At 50.1% G+C, this 14,651-nt stretch overlaps 7 protein-coding genes across 7 annotated transcripts; 3 read left to right on the top strand and 4 right to left on the bottom strand.

Moving 5' to 3' along the window:
• Nucleotides 1-165: 165 nt before the first annotated feature.
• On the top strand, nt 166-1,663 carry LOC131290014 (uncharacterized). Its single transcript, XM_058319392.1, has 2 exons — nt 166-227; nt 957-1,663. The coding sequence occupies exons 1-2, from the start codon at nt 166-168 to the stop codon at nt 1,573-1,575; spliced, it is 681 nt and encodes a 226-aa protein (XP_058175375.1). The 3' UTR covers nt 1,576-1,663.
• Nucleotides 835-3,189, bottom strand: LOC131290013 (phospholipid phosphatase 4). Its single transcript, XM_058319391.1, has 3 exons — nt 2,752-3,189; nt 2,280-2,665; nt 835-2,210 (listed from the first exon to the last, which is right to left on the bottom strand). The coding sequence occupies exons 1-3, from the start codon at nt 2,892-2,894 to the stop codon at nt 1,696-1,698; spliced, it is 1,044 nt and encodes a 347-aa protein (XP_058175374.1). The 5' UTR covers nt 2,895-3,189; the 3' UTR covers nt 835-1,695.
• Nucleotides 3,190-3,306: 117 nt separating this feature from the next.
• LOC131288195 (uncharacterized) lies at nt 3,307-3,850 on the bottom strand. The gene has a single exon (XM_058317307.1). It carries the CDS (start codon nt 3,798-3,800, stop codon nt 3,321-3,323), a length of 480 nt encoding a protein of 159 aa, XP_058173290.1. The 5' UTR covers nt 3,801-3,850; the 3' UTR covers nt 3,307-3,320.
• Nucleotides 3,851-3,969: 119 nt separating this feature from the next.
• On the top strand, nt 3,970-6,383 carry LOC131286167 (signal recognition particle subunit SRP72). The gene is made up of 3 exons (XM_058315063.1): nt 3,970-4,197; nt 4,260-6,072; nt 6,137-6,383. Exons 1-3 carry the CDS (start codon nt 4,089-4,091, stop codon nt 6,288-6,290), a joined length of 2,076 nt encoding a protein of 691 aa, XP_058171046.1. The 5' UTR covers nt 3,970-4,088; the 3' UTR covers nt 6,291-6,383.
• Nucleotides 6,384-6,570: 187 nt separating this feature from the next.
• Nucleotides 6,571-9,317, bottom strand: LOC131289384 (uncharacterized). The gene is made up of 2 exons (XM_058318620.1): nt 8,425-9,317; nt 6,571-8,356 (listed from the first exon to the last, which is right to left on the bottom strand). Exons 1-2 carry the CDS (start codon nt 9,260-9,262, stop codon nt 6,591-6,593), a joined length of 2,604 nt encoding a protein of 867 aa, XP_058174603.1. The 5' UTR covers nt 9,263-9,317; the 3' UTR covers nt 6,571-6,590.
• Nucleotides 9,318-9,883: 566 nt separating this feature from the next.
• On the bottom strand, nt 9,884-11,860 carry LOC131288431 (bifunctional lysine-specific demethylase and histidyl-hydroxylase NO66). Its single transcript, XM_058317563.1, has one exon. The coding sequence runs from the start codon at nt 11,815-11,817 to the stop codon at nt 9,982-9,984; it is 1,836 nt and encodes a 611-aa protein (XP_058173546.1). The 5' UTR covers nt 11,818-11,860; the 3' UTR covers nt 9,884-9,981.
• Nucleotides 11,861-12,619: 759 nt separating this feature from the next.
• On the top strand, nt 12,620-13,172 carry LOC131288432 (large ribosomal subunit protein bL33m). Its single transcript, XM_058317565.1, has 3 exons — nt 12,620-12,749; nt 12,853-12,956; nt 13,029-13,172. The coding sequence occupies exons 1-3, from the start codon at nt 12,709-12,711 to the stop codon at nt 13,079-13,081; spliced, it is 198 nt and encodes a 65-aa protein (XP_058173548.1). The 5' UTR covers nt 12,620-12,708; the 3' UTR covers nt 13,082-13,172.
• The last annotated feature ends 1,479 nt before the right edge of the window (nt 13,173-14,651 follow it).

The raw sequence follows: 14,651 nt of genomic DNA, 5'->3' as shown, positions 1-14,651 counted from the left end.
CGACGGGGTGCAATTGCATCGAAGGTTCTCTGGAGGGTAGGCTCGTAGTAACAGCTGACCGTTTCTAGCGAGTGGAGTTTGCAAAGCGAGCCTTGGTTCCGCTTCCCGTTATTGCACAGGTCACAGGAGCCCGGGTTTAAAGGAAACATTTCTTTGACGTTGAAGATGCCGTCGACCAAGTTCTTCCATTCTACGCGTAAAATAATCGGTGCAGGCGTTAACTACAAGTAAGTAGCTGTGTTGGTCTTTGAAGTCAAGTGTTTTGCTCAGTATGACCTCCTTCTGGTTGGATTTATGCGTAGAAAACATTGCATATTCCGTAAAAACTTTGGCAAAAGCTCTGTGAGTGATGAATTGGTTTAGAAACAATTTCGGTGTATTGTCACGGTCTAGGTTGCCTTGGAAAAATGGTTTCTTTTTAATGCCGATCATATTTTTGTTCATGATCAAATATATAATACAAATAAATATACTCTAGGACAAATGCGTTACAACATTCCGTCTAATCGTACACTTTATTATCGGGTCTTGTTTAAACTAGCATAAAATAATTGGGTTACGTAAAACTATTTTTCTCTTGACCGGTTAAAACAATGCAATGAACCATAGGACGGTATGACTTTGTTGCTTTATTTAAGGAATTTGAAAATAAGGACGATAAATCAACAGCCTCTGGATATCTTTCCTTTGGGTTTTAAAAAGTAGTTACAGTATTTGCCCTAGTTCAATAGATGAAGCTATGATCAATATTTTTTCTCTTATCACTCTTAACACATACAGATAGGTACATCTTTATAGCATTCAGTAGGGAATCCTTGCTCCCACATGCTGTGATACTTTTTGCGTAATGTTTTCGGTCGGATTTCGCTAATATTTTATCTCACTATCGAGTGCCTCGCATCAATTGTTTCTAACCTTGCTTTGGATTTGACGGTTTTGTTTTATCGTCGCTGCAGAGAAATTCTGCGCCTCACCAACGCCCCGAAACCGGACGCACCCGTCATATTCTTCAAGCCCATCTCGTCACTGCTCGATGCGGAACTATCAGCGAGTGCTTCCACATCCGTACCCACGATTCGGGTACCGCGCGTCTTTGGTGGTGTGATCAACTTTGAGGCCGAGCTGGGTGTGATTATTGGGCAACGGTGTGCCAACGTGACGCCCGACCAGGCCATGGCGTTCGTTGGTGGCTACTGTCTGGCACTGGACATGACCGGCATGGACTTTATCATCAATGCTCGCCCAAGAGGGCTACCCTGGTGTTTGGGCAAAGGGTTCGACACCTCGACTCCGGTTAGTCGATTCATCGCCGTCAAGGAACTGCCCAATCCGGACGATGTGCGCGTGTGGTGCGATGTTAACGGCGTGCGCAAACAAGATGACAGCACGAGCAATCTGATCTTCCCGATCGCTGAACTAATCGCGTACGTGTCGCGGTTTATGACCCTCGAGGAGAACGATCTGTTGCTCACGGGAACACCAGCGGGGGCGGGTCCAGTGCGCCCAGGGGACGTTATTGAATGTGGGCTCGGCGATGGTTTGGTACAGATGAGGTGCAGCGTCGTCGATGAGTAGTGTAGAGACTGAATGATGTTTGTTTGGTTGTTAAAAAATCCACAATAAATTCGTGCTTCGTTCGTAGCAGGCGGATCATATCCTTTGGGTAACGGACACCTGTCAGCCAACTGTGATGGATTATATCCACTTAGCTTCCTTTTGCTCGATGGCGGAAGAAAGAAGGCTTCTCGTTTCCCCCTCCGAGTCGTCGGCCCCATTGCCTTCGATCGTTCGACCGTCGTAGTTTGATTTTGTGACCAGTGGCGATCCGGACGGGGGAGGCGGCGCCCCAGCTTGGAGCCTTTTGCCACGGTTTGGACTGTGCTGGTTCTTTATGGCTGATGGTGACGAGCCCAAGCACGACTCCTGATACTGCAGGGGCAAGTACGGCAGATGGCAGTTGCGTTCAGCAAACGCCGGATAATACTGACGGTAGCATATGTAGGAAAGGACTAGTCCAATCAACGACCCAATAGTCACGTCCTGCCAGTGATGATGGTAGTCACAGGTTCGACTGATCGCAATCATTGTTGCTGCGAACAGAGGCAGTCCTGCCAATATTACTCGCACCGAGCGACCTCGACCACGTTCGTTCATCAGGTGCAGCTTTCCGATCAAGTACCAGGTAAGAAATCCGAGACCAACAAACGCAACTACACAGAAACAAGTAAGAACCATTAGGAACATGTCGATGTGAGGGACTAATCTTACCGTATACTTACAGGAGGAGTGTCCGGATGGGAAACTTTTCCGCCCATCCATGAGAGCCCGCATGTCTGTTCCGGTGCAACGCAGATCTTCGTTCATCACCCCATCGGGGAAGCAGCGCCAGAAAAAGTCGGGCCGTGGGCGACCGACGGCAATTTTTATCGTGTTCGTAATGACCCCGTTCAGACCGAGGCCAAGGGTGAACGCCAGCACGGCGGAACGTAGGTCGTGGCGGTCTTGCGTTCGCAGATAGTGCAGTGTGAAAAACAGCCCCGGCACACCGAGCACCACTGGCCAGAGCATGGTGAGGGGGACGTAGCTATCGGACCTTGGGTTCCGGTACAGCCATAATTCTTCCGGTTGAATTTTACGCACAAACGGTGCTTTGAACTCGAGCGCTCTAGATAAAAGAGGGTCAAAGGTCGGTCGGGGATTATCACAATTGAGAGGGATTTTGTAGCAGAGTGGCGATCCGGTTATCCTTACATGTATATACAGGTCAGTATAATCCTCACGGTTGTCTCCAGGGGTAGATTAAGCTCCAGTCCGGTGCGAAGATGTTTCTTTTGTGATGACTCAACCGAGCCTCCACAGGGATATGCTGGTTCCAGCGAATTCGTGGACGTCATTCTATTGCCCGTTGGTGCGCGAGGAAATATGTTTGACCGCCTGTTTTACCACGAAACCACTTGGAAACAGGGTATTCACGTCTTACCCGGTCGAGGGCATCGAGCACATAATGACGGGATGGTCCAACGCGGTCGAATGCTGGAAATCGTACGATCCAGCTGCAAATGCCACAACGCAGTCGACTGACAGTTGTGGAGGAAAGACAACGGGCATGTTTGCGAAAAGTGAAACGAATGTAAACATCAACGGCATGTAAATAAAGCAACCTTGCAGGTTTCCTGCATGATGATGAATCCTTTTGTTTCTCATCCAAGCAACAGATGGTAAAGGCAAACTTTAATAGGAATTCGAATGATTAAAGAAGATGTACTTAGTTGGAATGAAAATACTACGAAGTTTTGATTGATATTGCGTCAGCTAGTAGCTCAATTTTCACTATTGTGTTTATTAAGTGCCGCAAACAAGCCCAGATAGTGACCAAGGGTTACGCGGACGTTCGCTCGCTCGACGATCGACTCCAGGGAACGAGTAAATTTGTCTTTCGCACTGTTTAGCGTCGGTGGGCGGAGAATACCGAACCAAGAGGCCGGATCGATGCGGTCTTCCTCCGCATCGACCGGGTGACTTTCGAGGGTCATGTGTGGCAAGGCACCGGCGGACTCGTCCGGGGCAACTGCGACGGTGTGTAGGGCCCGGAACGGTTTGTAATCTTCGGCCGGGAGCTGAATGGCACTAACGGCATTCGGGCCTTTGGTGAAGCGCGTGTGGGCAAGGTCTATTTGACCCTCGGTCATTAGCCGATCGATATCCTGGCTCAGCTGGACGTCTCGCTCCACCAGCTCGAGCGAATTGATCAGGAGTTTGTCCATCAGTTCACATAACTCCTCCCGGTCGGTGTTTTCCATGGTGATTTTTAAGATTTCTCCACACAACAGGAATGTTTTTCCTCACAAATTCGTTGGTATTTCGATACTGTCATGTGACTTTGACAGAGCTGTTATGTTTGTGTGTTTGTCTGCCCCGAACGTCAGCGAATGCCATGTCGACCGAAAACTGTCATAAACAGTGGACAGCCTCTTGCTCAAGCTGATACGCGTGGAAAACTGTTTTCCTAATTCCGAATCAAATTTAAAGGTAATCTTCTGAATTACAACGTGTAAGAAGTCAGCTGTACCGGAAATCCGGACGCCACCATGTCAAAGGCCGAGGCCAAGGAAGCCACCATTAGGCAGCTGTACACGGAGCTCAACAAGTACTGTGGCAGCGCCGAATACGACAAGGCCCTGAAAGTGGCCAACAAGAGTAAGTTACGATCGGACACAGCCACCAGCAATACTTACCTTTTCATCCACCGTTTTTTGCAGTCATTACGTTGGATGGCTCGGAATGGAAAGCAGCCAAGTGTAAGTTGGTCTGCCTGCTACAGAACGGGAAGTTCGAGGAGGTGCTCAAGTTTCTTGACCGCGGTACATCCATCCCGGACACCACCTTCGAGAAGGCGTACAGCGAGTATCGGCTGAATCGGGCCGAGGATGCCTTCCGTACGATTCAGGCGGTGGCGGGTTCACCTGGCGCATCGGTGGAGCAGTGGGCCGCTCTGGCACCGAATCTAAAGGAACTGCTGGCGCAGGTCCTGTACCGCCTCGAGCGCTACGATGAGTGTTTCGAGCTGTATCGCAGCATTATTAAAAACACTCACGACGACTACGACGATGAGCGGAGGACGAACATGAGCGCGGTGGCAGCGAATCGGTGCATCGTGGCGGGAGCTAACGGCGACCAGACGCAGCTACCCGAGAACTCGTACGAGCTTGCGTACAATGCCGGCTGTGCATTGGCTGGCCGCCAGCAGTACGGCGAGGCGGAGCGAAAGCTGCGCACGAGCGAGAAGATGTGCCGGGAGGCGCTGGAGGAGGACGGTGCGACTGAGGAGGACATTATCGATGAGATCACGATCATTAAGGTGCAGCTGGCCTACTGCCTGCAGATGCAGGGGCGCGTGAAGGAAGCGTCGGCACTGTATGCGGACGCACTGCGCCATAAGACGAATGATGCCGCGTTGACGGCGGTGGTAAGCAACAATCTGGTGGTGATCAACCGGGACCAGAACGTGTTCGACTCGCGGAAGAAGATGAAGGTAGCCACCTCGGAGCAGGCGGAACAGAAGCTAACCTCGTGCCAGCGCAAGACGATCGCCTTCAACAATTGCCTGCTGGCGTACTTTGCCAGTCCGGCCGAGTGTGGTCTGCTGGCGACCAGGCTGGCGGTGGCTCATCCGGAGCTGGAGTTTCAATCGCTGCTGATCCGTGTGGCCCAGCTGGCTCGGGACAAGAAGTATCGGGAGGCGATCGAGTTGCTGGAGGCGTACGCGCAAAAGTTGCCACGCGAGCGCACGGTTGAGTTGTTGCAGGTACGCTTCGCCATCGTTCAGCTGCAGCTAGTGGCCGGTAACCGTAAGGCGGCCATCGAGACGCTCGAGGCGCTCGGTGATGCACGCTATCGGCCGGGAGTCGTATCGGCCCTGGTAACGCTGCACCTCGGGCTGGACAACAAGCAGGCCGCCTCGGAGATTCTCAAGAGTGCGGTCGATTGGTACAAGCGGCAGAAGGGCGGTATCAGCGACGCGGATCTGAGCGACATGTGGCGCCAGGCTGCCAGCTTCCACCTGCGGGGTGGCGAGCCTGCGACGGCTGCCAAGAGCCTCGAGGAGTTGCTCCGGACGCACCCGAACGATATGAAGCTACTTGCCCAGCTCGTCATCGCGTACGCCCAGTTCGACCCGGCCAAGGCGCAACAGGCCAGCAAGCGACTGCCGGCTCTGGAGACGCTCACGACCGTGTCGGAGATCGATGCACTCGAGGCAACCAACTGGATGATGATCGCGAAGGCCGTAAAGCGCAAGCAACCACTGCCAGGTGGCGGTGCTTCAGGCGGTGGTGCACGTGGTACGGGTGCGGATCAGTCACCGGGTGCCGGAACGCCTGCCGAGCAGCGCAGGCAGAAGCGCAAGAAGCGTAAGGGCAAGCTGCCGAAGAACTACGATGCCAGCGCTCAGCCGGATCCGGAACGGTGGCTTCCACGCTACGAACGTACCGGCTACCGGAAGAAGCGCGACCGTCGTGTGAAGGAGGTCATCAAGGGCAGCCAGGGAACCGCCTCCGGGCAGGCTGACCAATAGTAAGTCTAAAAGCGTCGTCACGATTTTCGCATCGCAGAAACTAACTTTCTTTCTTCTCTACAGCGACATGAGCAAGGTGTACAACCAGGCGAAACAGTCCCCGGCCACGCCGGGTGCTGGAGGCTCGGCGCAGCACGAGCAGACGGCTGCAGCTGCCGCTGCCACCCGCCAGTTGCCACGTAAGAATCAGCACAAGAAAAAAAAGGGCAAACACTAAAACATTTCCAATAAAGTGTGCATTGCATATAACGTCAATCAATTAAACCTTGTAATGCGCTGGTTCAAAAACACATCAAATATACACCGAAGAACAGCTTTGGCGAAGGATATTGTAGTTATAAATGTGTAATGATGTGGAGCCAATCATTTTGTCCGTACATCTTCTGCATTTTGTGTAAATGATACGCGTTTTTATTCAAATTAAATAATAATAGATAAAAATTCTAATATCTTCTTTTAATGCATGTTCAAATATGACGCTCTGCAGACTGTTGGGTTATCTTTGTGTTAAGGCACTTCAATCATTACTCACCGACGTTGAGGCGTTTGTTCTGATTTTGAAAGAAAAGCTACACAATTGGATGGAAGCTAACCAAAGGTAGTTGCTACAGGTGGGAATCAGCTCAAGCACAATTCTATTCTTTCCACTATAGAACATGACATGATGTGTACCTTCCGTCTTGCCAGTATCGTCGCCGTCGTCTTCGTTAAGGAGCACCTTGGCCTCGCCGTTCTTCAGCAGATAACGTACGGTGCTGTTAAATTGCTCTCGACCTGCCTTGTGACGCAGGGCCGGCAACAGGTGAAGCCAGCAGGCAGCCCGTTCCCGCGAACCGAAGTAGAGATCTTCCGTATTCGTGTACTTTTCACCATATTTAATGAACTTCACCGCCAGACGTCCAATCTCTATCAGTTGCTTTTCCATATCCGCTTCAGTCTGAAGCGAATGCGAGACTTGCAGGCTCATGGTTTGATCCATTTTGAGCGCGGCCGCATCGCACTGAAGTTGACAAAAGCATGCCATTATGGCGGCCCAATCATGTGCACCACTGCTTTTCTCCTTGGCCAGTACGCTCCAGGCGAACAGCACACTGTAGTACACCGTTCCGACGGTGGGTGATTCGTGGTTCAGCGCGTAATCAAGCGCTTCGGCCAGCGTCAGCGGCGGCTTTTGGGCCTGCGAACGAGTGAACATTTTCTCCAGCAGCGAAAGTGTTTCGAGATGTTGACTTTTGTGTGGAAGAGTGAACGTATTTATCCAGGCCCTTTTGGCGCGCCCAAGGAGGACAAGCTTTTGAGCGGTCGTTTGTTGGTCTTCGATACGTTTGCAAAGCTGCACAAATTGAGCATTAAAAAACACCTCATCTTTCGTTCTAATATGATCCCAGTCGTGCGCGTCAAGCGACAGTAGGTGGTTGTACACGATGCGGGAGCCGTCGAAAACGATCGGTTTGTTTGCAGTCCTTTGGGCCATATCAAGTAAGAAGCGTAAGGCGCGTGAATAGCAATAGCTATTATCAGTGTGTCCGTTAATTAACCAATGGAAAAATATTGTATCGCCATCCGGCCCGAGTCTAGTAGAGCGGATCGTGTTCAACTGCTTCGTTTCCTCCTTCTTGAGCTCAACAAGTGCTTTCAGTAGCTCTAGCCGGTTGTGGCTCGGCGCATTCCACCAAGCCAGCAGTGTACCGAACGTGAGTAGATGTCCTTTGCCAATGGTGATGTACTCACCCAATTCGCAGGGCACATTGTTGAGCTTTCCAACCAATATCATAAGGGTAATCAACCCATCAATGATCTCCTGCGTAAAGACTCCATTTTTCAGTGAGCATATCTTCTTGATCGGATCAAAGTAGCTTCCCACGTAGTTCAGAAGTTTTCGAATTGCAGTTATCTGGAGCTTAAACAGAGTTTCAAATTTAAACTCGTATCCGAACAGCCGGAGCGTGATAAACTGGTCGTCTACGCTAAACTTCACATCCTTTAGCGAAGGAAAGTAGTTAACCGCTAAATCCAGCAATTGAGGAAACCAATTAGGAAGCTTGCTCCTAATGGTGTCACGTGCCAAGTTGGTGCAATAAGTGAGGAAAAATCGTTCTACTCCGTGCTTTTGCATTCCTATAAACAGTGCGGCCGCATTCGCCGCTGTAATTATTTCGCGGAACGCAAAGCAAAGGTTTGTCGCGACTGCCACCCATTCCTTGGCATCCAGTTGCTGCCAGCCGTTCACGCAACTGATGATTGAGTATACGGTGTTTGCGGTGGAAGTGACCTTAGCCGTTACTGTTTGGATGATATAAATTGTAATTAAATTGAAATCCTAGTAACCATGCAGTGTGTTTATTACCTACCCTTCATGAAGGCTTCCGCTTGTTCAAGCAGCAGCAGCTTCTCCGGCGACAGGGCGTTCCGCAGGCGGGTTACCTTACTGGCCGCCGTCAAACCGACGCTCGAAAAAGCTACCAGGTTTACCACCAGGGCAGCACTGCGACCGAAAACCACCGTCCCTCGCTCATGTTTGCACCCGTCCACCAGGTCCGCAATGGAAAACCCGAGCAAGGGTACGTTAGCCAGCACAGCTAGCGGCATGGCTACCACTGGAGCGATCGGTGCCAACAGCAGCCCCGACGCAGCGGCACCACCCACGGCTGCGATTGTTTTCAATGTCTCAATTTTTCGCTTTTCGATAGTGCAACTGGACACGAGCAGTTCGTGACACTCGTTAAACTGTATCACTCCATCGGTTGGAAACCACAGCTGGCACGGGGGCATTCTGTTCGACTCCAGGAACTTGGGAAAGTCATCGTAAAGCCGCAGGTTGAAGTCCAGGTACGAGACAGATCGTGTTTTCGGCTTACGAACACGCAACAGTGGCACGAGGGAAAGACCTTCCGCTTCACGGACAAGCACCAGTGGAATAATCATAAACTCGAAAGACGGCATACGCTCGACGATGGGAAGCAGCGCTTTGCGGGCTTTTTCATCCAGCAGATCCTTGCTTTCGAACTTGGCCAAATCATCCAGGTTCTTATCTACATAACCCATCACAAATCCGAGTATGTTTATCACTTGCATTTGCGATTCTGCAACAACGAACTTGTCCGCCTGTTCGCTTTGCGTTTCCGGTTCGGTATTAACGTTCCGGTAGATGAACTCCATCATCAGTTTGGTGATATGTTTTTGAGCCATGTTTCCCACACAGTAGTTTGGTACACTTTTAGCCTAAATTTGTTACTTGCTCCTTGCTAAGACTCTGCAGCGCTTATGCACCAATGCAACTTCGGTAGCAGAGTGTGTGATCGATAAGTGTACAATGCCAGGGGTTGGCACAATTTTTTTTATTGCGTGCCAGGTTAAAAAGAAAGCAGAAAATGTCCCCAGTTTCGGGGTACTTTTAGTGCAGGATTTTTTAATTTAAACTACAATTTCAAAAAGCACAACACTGCGACATCGCGTTCACTTTTGTTCTTGAGCACGTAATCTGCGAGGCACAATTTAACGACCCCTGTGATAAATAATTGGAAGGTGGTTATAAGGGTGGGTTGAAAGTGTGGCAAAGAAACAAGATTGCATTAATCCAGACGAATACCGTTGTTAAAAGAATCGTTAATTCGATCTACTGCGATAGCAAGCGAGTAGAGTTGAAAAACCTGATAGCCAAAATCGCGATCGTGATCGTGTACAAAATGTTCTTCATTTGATTCCAACACAAATTCTTCTGAGCTCCATTTCAACGCTACATGTCATCAAGTACTTGATCTACACAGACTTGAGTCTACAACTGTAAACGTAAAACGAACTCTTACTACGGCCTACTAATTTGTTTTGTTTTGTGTCTTTCCTTGGAATATCTTCGGTTCACAATTGAAAGAGAACGGACAATTGAATTGACGGATCTTAACGGGTTACTATGGCGAAGAAACTTCATCAGTTGCCGCTGCAGTCGCTGCCGGCCTCCGGCACACGATCAAGCCCTTCTCCCACAGGCTACGGATGAACTCGAGCCGATCTTCGACTGGTAGGCTGGCCACGGGAATGTACCGCGGGTACATCTTGATTAGCAGCTCCACCCCGAGCGCCGTTTCGTGGTCGAGCTCGAGAAAATTCGCCTCGTACTGGTGGTACTCGCGCGAATTGTCCGTGTGGTAGTAGATACGCAGCTTGTCCTCCTCGCTCACCAGCCGCAGGATGTTGCGACGCAGCAGCCGCACCGACGACTGCTCCTCGATCGGCCGCACGCACTCCACCGTTCCGTCCGGACGGAACTCGTAGTTTCCTGCGCCGTAAACCGTGTCGTTCCACTCGGTGTAGTCGACCAGCGGTGGCAGGGCATCGTGCTGGAAACGCTTGGCCAGCTGATCGACGGCCGCATCAATCGCCGTATCGGAGAACAGCTTGTCGAACATGGCCCGAATGCGCACGATCAGTCGACGTCGCTCGGTGGTCACCTCGTCCGAGTGAACGATACCGAAGTGGTGATGCAGATCGAGCGGTAATCCTTCGCGCAGCTGCTGGTTCTCCTCGGCGGCGCTGGCCAGCGCCAGCGGGAGCATCTGCTCGAATAGGTCCGCCCAGCAGTTGCGCTGGTACACGCTTAGCGTCACGTGCAGCGAGTGAGCGCCCGGAACGGTGGCCGCCTGGTGGATGCAGCCACGCGGAAAGTACAGCAAATCGCCCGCCTCAAGCACCACGTCCAGCAGTGGCGTAGCCAGTTCCTCCTCGCTCAGGTTTTCCGACGATACGCGCGCCAACGTTTCTTGCGGCTGGCGGGCCGGGTACAAGCGCCATCGCTTGCGACCCTCAACCTGTAGTACGAACGCCTCGATGTCGTCGTAGTGTGGCGCGAAGCCCTGACTGTTTGGTGGCGTTAGGTAGAAGTTGGCCCCGGTCATGCAGTGGAAGTACTCCTGCAGCTTCACGTTCAGCTCGTAGATCGAGCGCAGGTAGGTCTGCGGGTTGAGCATGCGCACGCTGCAGCCTTCGCCGTAGAAGTGCCACATGTCGGGCGGGAGGACGCGCCCATCCGGGTTGTGCGTCTCGCGCTGCCCGCCCACGTACGACGTGATGTCGATGTTCTTCGTGTACTCGACGTTGTTGGTGCGCAGCATCTCGTCGATCATGGCGCGCGACAGCAGGCCGGCGTAGTATTGCCGGTCGTTGCGCTGAACCAGCAGCGGCTTCCGCTCCCAGTAGCTACCCATGAACTCCTCTACAGTGATCGGTCCGATGAGCCAGCCGAACGTATGCCGGCCGATCGTCACACTGTCTAGCTCATTTGGCATTCCCGCCGGCAGGACCGGTGTCGAGGCGGCTGGCCGTTGCAGCTTGCCTTGGGGTGTTTTTGGCTCCTGCTTAATTTTGATGGGCGTGAAATTGCTCGTTGGCGGAGGCAACACATACTCTCCTCCTGCTTGCGCAGCACCGTTCGAGGCCGGTGTGGCCGGTTTTGAGGCGTTCGCTTTGGAGCGGTTTCGCTTAGTAGGAGGTTTCTTAGCGTCCGTTGCACCATTCTGCTGCTGCCTCTGCCCTTTGGTACCACCGCTTTGCTCGCCCTTTGGTTGCGCCTTGGGAGTCGTCTGTTGTTTGGCCTTCTTTTTCTTTGCTATCGCGGCCGCTGAGGTGGCCTGCGGTTGTGACGTCTTCGTTGGATACAGTTTGATCTGAAAGCGCACCTGCTTGGCGGGTTTCTTCTGCTTCTTTCCACCATCGCTAACACCACTTCCGGCGGGAGAAGTAACCACCATGTCCGTAGCGTTGGTGGTATGTTTATTCTTTTGTTTCTTCTTGGCAGGCTGATCGGTTTTGCCATCTTCTTCTGTACCCAGTTTTTCATTCATTTCCTCCATGATCTTCGGGGGGGAAAAGAATGGCAAATCGAACGTTTTATAAACGTGAAAATACAAAAAAAGACGCCCAAAACGGTCACTAACTCACCTCGTTGATCATTTGCGCTTTCATTTTCGTAGAGGCTGGTGTGGGCGTTCCAGGCGGCTGACCAGCGACCGGGGATGAGGCCGGCTTTTTTCTCTTCTGCGGCGGTTTTTTACTGCTCGCGCCTTCCATGCCTTCGACGGCGGCGGACTCGGCCACAACGACCGGCACCACGGTTTCCATCGCCCTGCAGGACCGATCACAAATTTACACGATAATAGCACGAACCCCAACACGCGCTTTCACGCAATGTTTACTATGATGTTGCTCGTGCGCCCTCTCCCGCCGCCCTTCCCAAACATCCGTCAAACGGTGAGCGCCGTTTTTTGTTATGACTTTTCCGTTACACGTCCCAGTGACAACGCGTGGAGAAGGGGCCCGCTTAGTAGCGATAAAATCCAAACGAGTTAGAAATATTCTGGCTGGTAATTGTAGTAATGGTTTTACACAACCTAGGCAATGTTATAATTTTCAAACTCATAAATCACCAGCACCAATATGGTAGAATTAGCAACTGAAGATTCATCCGGTTCGATCTGAGGGCTGTCAAAATACTCCATATTATGCAACCTTCTACATGTAGATTGTTTTGCAGCAACATTGGTACATTTCGGCAACTAAAAGAACGTAACCGGATCCGGTGGTCTCGTTTTAGCTGATAATTTTACGTTATTTTCCACCTTATGGTGCGTAACTAGAGTGCAATGTTTCTCACTAATATTCTACTGAAGAAAGCAAAGAGCAAGTAAGCCTAAGACCATGTTTTTCTATCATGTAGCCTAAGACACATGGTGTCCGTAACTTCATGACTGTTTTCATGTACTATTCCTTTCGTGTTCGTTGTGCAGGAACATCCTTGTTCTCATGGAAAGTGCGGTCAGCGGCCATCAGTTTACGACCATACGGGAACGGCTTGCCGATAAGCTGGAGCTGCAACGGTTCGACCCATACAGTAGGTTTTACGGTGCTTTTACACTTTTGGGTTCCATTGTAATTCAGTATCCCCTTTCCAAACCATTTCTAGTTCAAAGGATGTCTCTCTATCGGGAACGGAAGCGAATTCGAAGCTTAAACTGATTGCCAGCAGAAGGAAAGCGTAGCATTTCATTCGTAGAATGTACTGTAAATGAGTAGAATAAGTTCACTACACGTGGAATAAACCTATGTCTTGCACACCCTTTAAACTCTCATAGGGCTCACGCCAGAAACAAACACATTGTTGCTGAATTCAACAAAAGATCACATATTATGTCTTATGCTCTATCGATTCAGAGAAAAATGTGATACCAATATCAAACATAAGAAATTGTCAACATGGATACCATAGACATGCATGTATCCATGGATACGTTACAGTGGAAACTTACCACACGTGGTGTTAGAATATCTCGAAAAACACCCAGTAGCTTGCCAATATATTGCTTGACTAAATGTAAATTACATATGTTTAGTTTGATTCTTGTATATCTTACTTCGTTCAATGCTTTCGGATGGTTAACGTATACGTAAAGAAAACATCCCACATTACATAGTACATTTGTTTTTCATTTGAATTCATCATCATTGTTGCATTCCCTAAGGAGAATTGTTGATAACGGAACGGTGATTTGAACAATGCTATAATCATTTCACTCGCATCGGGCTTCCTTGGTCAGCCAAGTTGCCATCATGCCGACCGACCGATACCGTATTTCCTTAGTTCGTGTGCCCAAGCTCTTGCATGTTTCTTCGTTTCTCTATAAAATCAACTACGAGTTTGGCTACGTGCTCAAACAGTGGGCTGGATGGGTTTTTAATTTAAAAAACAAACTGAACTGGTACAAACTGGTCCGAGAGCGAAAGAGAGAACACACACACCGAAAGTATTCGTCCTTTCTACTAACGCTATAGTTATTAATTGTATTATTATATAACAGTATCGTTTCACTAGTTTATGGTTGATAGTTATTTATTATGCTCTTGTCTGTATTCATTGTTTTATTCATATATTATTGACGACTGGAAACGAGCGGCGTCCAAAAGAAGAAAAAGGCTGGCGAATACACTCCACAGCTGACCGATTTGACCGGGGCCATTGGGCCAAGAAAAAGGGGTCCCTCGCCTTCCGGTACTCGGAACCGGGCGAAGAGAAGCACTTCTTGTTTCCATTTAATAGATAATCTCCTTCTTCTCGGGATGTATGTCCCGTGTGTCCCATGTTCACTGCTCCTGTCTCTCTTCAGAGGGACACATAGTTAGGAATGATATTTTTGTATGTGCGTGCCTTTCCCTTCTCTCCTGCTCTGCTGGTGTTTCCTTAACGTCCCATATTACACCACCGACGTCGAGGGTTTTGGAGGCCGACAATTGTGTCCCGCTTCCGGTGGCGCTTATGATAGTAACCTGCTTAAAACATAAACGACTAGAGTGTTTCTTTTTTTTATCTGTCAACGCTGGATTTTGAATAGCTGTATGTCCCGGGACCTCACTGCGCACCACTGCAGCAAGAGTTAACGGAAAAAAATGTTTCACAACAAATCTAGGCAAGTGCAATATGATGTGGTTGAATAAAAAGGGACCTTCCTTTCATCCTTTCGCAACCCCCCTTTTTCGTCTGCCGATTTTCGATAGCGCCCAGGAAGGAAGGAACGAGAGGAATGATCAAGAA

Source organism: Anopheles ziemanni, chromosome 3 (assembly GCF_943734765.1).
Source record: "Anopheles ziemanni chromosome 3, idAnoZiCoDA_A2_x.2, whole genome shotgun sequence".
NCBI classification, from domain to species: domain Eukaryota; kingdom Metazoa; phylum Arthropoda; class Insecta; order Diptera; family Culicidae; genus Anopheles; species Anopheles ziemanni.
Note: the sequence above shows the minus strand (reverse complement) of the source record. Positions and strands in the feature narration are given on the sequence as shown.

What these genes read in the sequence shown, in the direction of transcription:
- LOC131290014 (XM_058319392.1), top strand. Translation starts at nt 166, where the DNA reads ATGCCGTCGACCAAGTTCTTCCATTCTACGCGTAAAATAATCGGTGCA. An exon ending in GGTGCAGGCGTTAACTACAA is followed by an intron (nt 228 to 956) that starts GTAAGTAGCTGT and finishes TCGTCGCTGCAG; the next exon opens with AGAAATTCTGCGCCTCACCA.
- LOC131290013 (XM_058319391.1), bottom strand. Translation starts at nt 2,894, where the DNA reads ATGACGTCCACGAATTCGCTGGAACCAGCATATCCCTGTGGAGGCTCG. An exon ending in ATACTGACCTGTATATACAT is followed by an intron (nt 2,666 to 2,751) that starts GTAAGGATAACC and finishes TCTTTTATCTAG; the next exon opens with AGCGCTCGAGTTCAAAGCAC. An exon ending in CCCATCCGGACACTCCTCCT is followed by an intron (nt 2,211 to 2,279) that starts GTAAGTATACGG and finishes GTTTCTGTGTAG; the next exon opens with TTGCGTTTGTTGGTCTCGGA.
- LOC131288195 (XM_058317307.1), bottom strand. Translation starts at nt 3,800, where the DNA reads ATGGAAAACACCGACCGGGAGGAGTTATGTGAACTGATGGACAAACTC.
- LOC131286167 (XM_058315063.1), top strand. Translation starts at nt 4,089, where the DNA reads ATGTCAAAGGCCGAGGCCAAGGAAGCCACCATTAGGCAGCTGTACACG. An exon ending in CCTGAAAGTGGCCAACAAGA is followed by an intron (nt 4,198 to 4,259) that starts GTAAGTTACGAT and finishes CGTTTTTTGCAG; the next exon opens with TCATTACGTTGGATGGCTCG. An exon ending in TCCGGGCAGGCTGACCAATA is followed by an intron (nt 6,073 to 6,136) that starts GTAAGTCTAAAA and finishes TCTTCTCTACAG; the next exon opens with CGACATGAGCAAGGTGTACA.
- LOC131289384 (XM_058318620.1), bottom strand. Translation starts at nt 9,262, where the DNA reads ATGGCTCAAAAACATATCACCAAACTGATGATGGAGTTCATCTACCGG. An exon ending in AGCGGAAGCCTTCATGAAGG is followed by an intron (nt 8,357 to 8,424) that starts GTAGGTAATAAA and finishes TCATCCAAACAG; the next exon opens with TAACGGCTAAGGTCACTTCC.
- LOC131288431 (XM_058317563.1), bottom strand. Translation starts at nt 11,817, where the DNA reads ATGGTGGTTACTTCTCCCGCCGGAAGTGGTGTTAGCGATGGTGGAAAG.
- LOC131288432 (XM_058317565.1), top strand. Translation starts at nt 12,709, where the DNA reads ATGTTTCTCACTAATATTCTACTGAAGAAAGCAAAGAGCAA. An exon ending in CTGAAGAAAGCAAAGAGCAA is followed by an intron (nt 12,750 to 12,852) that starts GTAAGCCTAAGA and finishes TTCGTTGTGCAG; the next exon opens with GAACATCCTTGTTCTCATGG. An exon ending in GCAACGGTTCGACCCATACA is followed by an intron (nt 12,957 to 13,028) that starts GTAGGTTTTACG and finishes AACCATTTCTAG; the next exon opens with TTCAAAGGATGTCTCTCTAT.